Source organism: Rhagoletis zephyria, unplaced genomic scaffold (assembly GCF_001687245.7).
Source record: "Rhagoletis zephyria isolate East Lansing unplaced genomic scaffold, Rhagoletis_zephyria_1.1 Rzeph_scaffold_06188, whole genome shotgun sequence".
In the NCBI taxonomy this organism is placed as follows: Eukaryota; Metazoa; Arthropoda; class Insecta; order Diptera; family Tephritidae; genus Rhagoletis; species Rhagoletis zephyria.
The window spans coordinates 1-7,410 of record NW_016163271.1 but is presented as its reverse complement, the minus strand read 5'-3'; the positions used below and the strand labels follow the sequence as shown (position 1 = coordinate 7,410).

Sequence of the window (7,410 nt, the reverse complement as noted above, 5' to 3'; positions counted from 1 at the left end):
AATATTAACTAATATAATTTGATTTATAATATCTTCGCACCATTTTTTCAGCAGTTTCCAACTTTTACAATAAATGTAGTGTTTAAAAACGGCTATACAAAAAAAAAAAAAAACAAAAAAAAAAATTTATTAAATTACATTTCCTTACCCCACATCTAAATTCGATTTCACCTAAATCGCCCAATTTACGCACTGTGCGGCGTCTACTTTCAGAAAACCATAGTGAAATATGATGAATCAGATTGAAACTGGTTTGGGTCGTATTAATTTAAGAAAATCTATCAAAAGTCACAAAAAAAAATATTCTTAATGCATCTCTCAATTGTAAGGGTCCAGCAATCCGGAACCCACTGTTGCTCATTGTTCAACAATTGTATCTGTGGGATTCAGAAAATTTCCAGAAGCAAACTAACTATAAAGCAATTCGAAATAACAGTGTAGTCAATGCCAGAGATAATTTGCGTTAGACAGGGACAACCATAATGTCACTTGTGTTGGCCAGGCGGTGGAATAACTGAGGTAATGGTGTTGGTGGTGGTGATGATGTTTCTGTTACTTATATGTACATGCTAATACTACAGCTGCTGATTGTGATTGTGCCAAGAAGAACGTGGTACGTGGATTTAGTTATTTTTCGCTTTTTGTTAAAGTAACGACGAATTGCAACGGCGCGACGTATTTTAAATACATTCCTGTATATTTTTTATTACACTGCTTCATTGTATTTTTCGAGTGTGTTTTCCCCCAAACGACAAAACAATAAAAAATACGATAGTACTACTCGTATATTCAGTAACAAAAAAAAAAGGAGTGGTGCTAGTGCATACGTATCGGAGTATAGCGCATATCTGTGCATATACATACATATGTATGGATTTTACTCCTACAAACATACACATATACACGTAGGGGGCATACGTACATGCATACAGTTGTGGTTATAGATGTATGTATATATGTATGTGATGCAAACCTGCTTCTTAGCAGTGTCACAGCAACACTAACAACATTGAAAATTTTAAGTAGATTTCGTTGAAAAGATTAAGCAACATTTTTATGGTGATATCGAAATACATACATACTTATATCATAAACGGTTAAATGTGTTAAAGAAAGTTGGAATACCTTGCCTGATTTTGGATTAGGAAGGTGTAAATTTATTTATATTTTAATTGTACGACAATTTTTCATTAAAATCAACGTCAACCTAAAGAAGCGTAGACGTACAAAAAAAAAATATTGCCGAACCTTTTTCGATTTCTTTGCCGCGATCCGCAGTTAACCACCTAAATCGTCTATGTTTTTTTAGCACAAAATACAAAATTTTGCAAAAATTCAACAATTTACAACGACGCAGCGTACGATTTTTAATAGAGTAGAAAGCAAAAGCAAGCATAAAGTAAAACAGGGGAAAACGATAAAAGCGAACAAGTTTCAAACCGAATCGCATATGTACGTATTTATATGTATGTCCCTCAATGCCAATCGGATCGAAAAAGTCGCGTCGCACGGAGTTCAAGTGGTGAGGTGTGGGGAGTCTAGTGGTGCGAATTGATGCAGTTTAACAGTGACGGGGTGTGGTGCAACAACAACAACAGCAACAGCAAGTGGCACATAGTAACAACAAATAGAAAAAGTTTATACATTTTTGCAAAGGTTTTCATGTACACTTCGGCCAGTAGGATTCCAAAATCACATAGCAAATATTGAACTGGAAAAAAAATAATAGAAAATCAACGCTTGCTGCATATTTTACACAAAAACCAAAGAAAAGTATGTAAAGCATAAATCACTTGAAAATACATACATACATACTCGTACATACAAAAGCATAAAATTAATATCGTTCGGACGCATTTTATCACTTCCGCTACTTTCAACCACCCTACCTCCCTCCCTCCCTCTGGCTTTTCAGCTTTGTACTCGTCGTAGTTACTTATCGACTAACTGCTCGCTTGCGCGCGCCCCACATTGCAAGTATCTGCTGATAACCAACCGACTTTTGACAGCTGTTAAATACGCAGTGGCCAAACTGACAGCGACGATAGTTGCACATGTGACAAGTAACGATTGTTAAAAAGCGTAGTGTACGTATTTGTAGTAGTGTAGTGTGCCTCTCCCTGCAAAGTTAAAATAAAAAAATAAAAAAGAATTAAAAAAAAAATTATATGAGCCCATGCTGCTCGCTTAAATCAACATCAATTTATTTGATTAAACCTTTCTCATTTCCCCAAAATAGAACTAACAAAAAACAAAAAAACGAATAAGTAACAATGAAAGTTAAACTCGATGCCGCGAAAGCCAAAATTCCCCCCATACTCACTTCGGCAATGACCAGTCAAGAGGATGTCAACGATGTGTCCGCCGACGATAGAGCTTTAGCATTGAAGTTAGAGCGGCGCGCCGAAAAAAAAACAACAGAAACGCGACACTTCCATGTGGTGGCAGAAGATACAGAGGACGGGACGGACGAACTTGTAGAGGAGATTGCAGCTGAAGCTGAGCACATGCAAGAAGGGGATTTTGATGAAAATTCGTCGAGTCACAATTCATTTGATATTTTACCAGCATTATCAGCATTGACATCGACTACACCGACAACAACAAATGCTACACGGAATAATCTTATCGTAAGTGCGTAATACATACCAGCAATCACTCAATACAACTATCACCAATAGCTAGGGATGACAGCGATTAATCGTTTGATTTAATTAATCGATTATTTTTGTCCAATTTACGATTTTATTGTATCGTAGTCGATTAATTGTAGATTAATTGTAAAATAACCGTAAAAATATTTTCAAGAAATATGAATTCTGTAGCTGTCGAAAATTGCAAAAAGGCCCATTATTAAAGCTGCAAAACTAATGGTGATTTCGTTTCTATCAAACAATGTTGCCTTTTGATTGCCACTTTCTCGTTTCGTGTTCGATTCTAAATTAAAGGCAAAGGGTGAGAAAATTGTGTGTGCGTTTCTTAAAATGTCACACTCTTGTAAAACCAAAAAGTCACGTTCTCTGCCCTGTGAAGCTTTTTCAGGGAGAAATGGTTGCCCCGAAAATCAGATGGTTGTTTAAAACGACAATAACTATTATGAAATGCGTGAGATAGACAAGGATAAAAAGTCAAAAAATGCCTTTTTACAGGGTTGAGTGTAACATCAAACACATTTTAGCCCGGGGGAAGGGCAACATTTTTTGGAAGCAACGAAATCACCATAAGTATTTAGTTGCAAGTTGGTCAACCTTGAGGGAATGAAAACGGTTTACCCAAAACTTTACAGACTTTCGAATAAAATACTGTCATTTAGTTGGTACCTCGGTGCCTGCTAAGCGCCTTCTTTCAAAAGCTGGTGCCGAGAGACGCAACCGCTTAACAACAAAACGCTTATCAAAACTTTTGTTTTTGCAAAAATGGTTAAGTAATAAATAATTATCGGCGCTAAGAATACTCGTTTTATTTTATTTAATACTAATTAACAAGAGAATTAGAAATTTTTTTATGGAGAAATGTTTTTGTGAATACTCACTATAAAAAATTGCCATTAAAAATTCCATAAATTAATTATTTCTCAATAATCGCAATTAATTGCAAAAACTTTTATTTTTTTGATTGCCATTAATCAATCGATTATTATTATTATATTTTATCTCATCCCTACAAATAGTTTTAAACACACTAAATGAGTTATGCATACTTAGGCATTGCATAGTAAGACGTGAGAGTTGTCACATAAGGAAAATATTAAAAGAGCTTTGGGTGTAACAGTTGCCGCTCAATTGGTGCGCTAATCGTTGCGTTTTCCAGCGCGTCCATTATTTACGTTTTCCCAATTTTCGTCCTCTTTCTTTCATTCTGTTTTCTGCACAGAACGCCCTAGGGATAAAACGATACTAGTAAATTCAAGTACATACTCGATACTTTTCGTCCGATACCAAGTAATTTTGGTATCGATACTTTTGAACCGAGTACTAAGTAGGTATCGGAAGAATGTACTTGTATCGGAACCCAATTCAGTGACAATTTTATTCCCGGACTTTTATTTTTTAATCTAACTATTATTGGGAAAATCTAAAAATTTTTTGAAGCTTAGTTGCCAACGAAAAGAAAGTCCTACCAAGAAAGACCTATAAAAATATCGGTAGCTTTAAGTGAAAAGTTGCTAAGTCCACTTTTTGTGAAATCTCATATTTGAATATAGGAAGCAAGGTAACGTGGTTGTTTTATTTCTCCCCGTTTATATTCAATTAAAGGCAAATTTACTAAGTCCGAAAGAGGCACAGAAAAATCGATAGGCTCACAAACAACTCGAAATCTTTTAATTGCAACGGAACCTTCGGCAAAATTCTTGAAGGAATTGTTTTGAAAAGTTTTTTTTTTGTCCCCAGTAAATTTTCTAAAAACGGACTTGGCAACTTTTCACTCTAAAAATTATCAACATGATTACTTTTTTCAGAAATATACCAGTGTTACTCTGCAAAACTTCTGTTTAACAGTGATATATTACAGATGAGTTTTATTAATTAATTCAATTGTATGAAATAAATTATAAAATAACTGTTTTTAACGGTTTCTCTTTGTACAAAATAAATATACAGTATAACAAGTAAAATATGTACATACATATACATACATATGTACGGACTTGGCACTTGTTTTTTGTTTTTCGGGAGGTCATCTTAGTAAAACATGTTTTAAAACTTAAAGTTTTTCTTAAAAAGATGAAGTACCATTCTTCTAAAATCAAAAATGATAGTCACATAAATTATTTTGACAAAAATTCATTGATATGCGATAGCGTTTTTAATACAAACAATTCTTATATAGATATAAATATCGATATAAGTAGGTATCGATACTTCAAAAAACCTAGGATTAGTGATAGAACGATACGAGTACCGAGTACAGAATAGCGATACTTTTCATGAGTACTGAGTAGTATCGAGAACTCGATACTATTTCGCAAATACTGAGTAAATATCGCGAATGCCGGAAGGTATCGACGAGTTAAGAACTTTTTAAGTCAATGTTTTTTTTTAATTACCCAATAAATATTGTGGCGAACGTTCAATTATTAACTTCAATATCCAATATGAATGTTATGAAAATGAACATAATGCTCATTTACTGCAATAGGCACGCCTTTAAAGTTTTTAATTCACATATCGTCACCCTCATGTCAGAAGCATAAATGTGCAAATCTATCAGTTTTGAGTTATTGGGTTGACTTGGTTAATCTTTGGATGTTCTATGTTAAATATTTTACAATTTCAATGTAGAGTTAAGTTTCGCAAAAAAAAAGTTTCAAACTTGATTTCCCATAATTTTCATTGTTTTCATTCATACTAATAATTAATACATATTTACACATACACACACTTATGAAATTTCTACACAACCTAGAAGAAAATGTGTAGCGGTCATTTCAACATTGGCTTCGGGTAAAAATGTTTAATTAAATGAAAAACGAATATCTTGCCTCCCCTTTGGTAATGAATGGTGGAAGAGGATGGTCTTCTGACTTGACAACTTGCCCACTCTCCAGCATAAGTCAGCCGTCGTTAACCCATGTATTCGTCCTGCGTTGTGAATTCGAAATCCCGTCCATTCTTGAAGAACATTTTTATGAAAGAGATCTTATCTTACCAATAGAGAATGGGCTTCACCACATTTGCTTCTGGTTTTCTACATTTGCATTTCATTTTCGGAGTAAAGTTATTTATAAATACATGTACGCGTCAAACAATTATAAAATATTCGCTTTTAAAACTTGAAATAAGCTTTTTACTATAAACATTTAATGTACGCATGTAAAACTAATCTTATTGGAAGTTTATTTAAAAAACTCCTTTACAATTTACAAATAGCAAGAGATGAAAAAAGCAAAGCAATCTGATTTTTGTTTACTTTTTGCATTTGCTTTGAGAATACTTCGGAGTACGAGTATTATCGATACTTCGTTGCAAATATGAGTACTGCCATCGATACTTTTTTAGAGTACTCTATATGAGTACTAGTATCGATACCTTTCGAAACAGTTCTATCACTACCTAGGATATCATTTGAAAACTATTTAGGGGTTTCCCTTAAACTACAAAAAGCCTTGAAAACTTCTAAAATCTCAAAACTTTAATTGAGAGGTCAAGATTTGTATATTAATATTCGAAGAAACAAGATTTCAAAAAAACGCCTATATATGTATGTACATCCAAACAGCCGGTGAAAACCTTCGAAAATCTTCAAAAAATAAAGTTCATACATATGTAAATATGTACGTATTTATATACATGCAGATGCACAAAAGCTAATGTTAATCACGTAAATGTACTATCTCCATATAGTACATACTTATGTATGTTTGTATATAGGTACTATATATTTTTTTTTAACATACGAATCATTAAAATCAATTTCACAAAACTCGTTTCTGAACGCTAAACACATTTATTGTTTAATTAACTACATATTGTTTTTCTTTGTTTAGCTTTTGCTTCTCTCCATTTGATTTTTAATCGTAATTCCTCTTTAAATCTTCTTTATCTGACAGATACAGTAGGTGCGATAGAAATATCAACAACGTCAACGGTATTAAATGGGGGAGGGGAAGCTCTGTATGTATGTAACCAGTGTCGAGTTATTGAGTCGCTGAGTTGTTTTTTTTTTCACGTCAATGCCATTGTATTGTTGTAGTCATGAGAGTCTTTTTGGGGTAACTAAGTATGTATGTAGTACATTGCATTGCTTTTGCCTTTTCGTACACCTATGGAATTTCAATTTACACTTTTCATATTACGTTGTTTCTTTTGTCTCTGTGTTTTTTCTGCTTCTGCTCCTTCTTTCTGTTTTCTTATTTTCCGTTTTTTCTTTTATTCTTCGCTTATTTCATTATATGGTGTATTTCTCCAGTTGGAATTTTTCTTACTTTTGACATTTGGCATTTATTTATACAAATACATTGATAGTCCGGACGAAGAGTAACACACTATAAACATGAAATGGGTTGCTCTCTATCTCTCATTCGCATTCCCAGCAATGAATTCGTTCTGTTAAGAATATTGCATGCAATTTATTCTTGGCACAATGACATATTTAGCAAGCTGTTCGTGAATAGCAGCGGTGATTTGAAATGTTATCACTTTAGTATTTGTTAACAGTGGTTGCATTCAACACGTGCATTATGACAGAAAATGAAAATGCATATATGCATGTACATATGTATGTGTATGTTTGGCTTCATTTGTGAGTTCACGCTCACTGTGTGTATGGCAAAATTTCAAATGTTAGAATTAGCTGCGCATTCACATTATGCTCGAGTCAAGGTCAAATGTCGTAATAAATCTTAGGAATTGCGAAATTAATTTTAAATTTGTAAGTGTTTTCATAGGTAGGATTAAATCAGCTCTTATA

At 33.5% G+C, this 7,410-nt stretch overlaps 1 protein-coding gene across 9 annotated transcripts; it reads left to right on the top strand.

Moving 5' to 3' along the window:
• The first annotated feature begins 354 nt into the window (after positions 1 to 354).
• On the top strand, positions 355 to 2,678 carry LOC108372944 (uncharacterized). 9 transcript variants are annotated; one of them, XM_017628775.1, is made up of 2 exons: positions 355 to 694; positions 2,240 to 2,678. In XM_017628775.1, the coding sequence occupies exon 2, from the start codon at positions 2,274 to 2,276 to the stop codon at positions 2,640 to 2,642; it is 369 nt and encodes a 122-aa protein (XP_017484264.1). In that variant the 5' UTR covers positions 355 to 694; positions 2,240 to 2,273; the 3' UTR covers positions 2,643 to 2,678. The 9 variants fall into 9 exon arrangements, with proteins under 9 accessions (XP_017484264.1, XP_017484262.1, XP_017484261.1 ...); XM_017628773.1 differs by having other exon boundaries at positions 357 to 694; positions 1,916 to 2,676; XM_017628772.1 differs by having other exon boundaries at positions 357 to 694; positions 1,358 to 2,676.
• Positions 2,679 to 7,410: the final 4,732 nt, after the last annotated feature.

Bases quoted from the DNA above. Each gene is read 5' to 3' on its own strand.
- LOC108372944 (XM_017628775.1), top strand. From the start codon at position 2,274: ATGAAAGTTAAACTCGATGCCGCGAAAGCCAAAATTCCCCCCATACTC.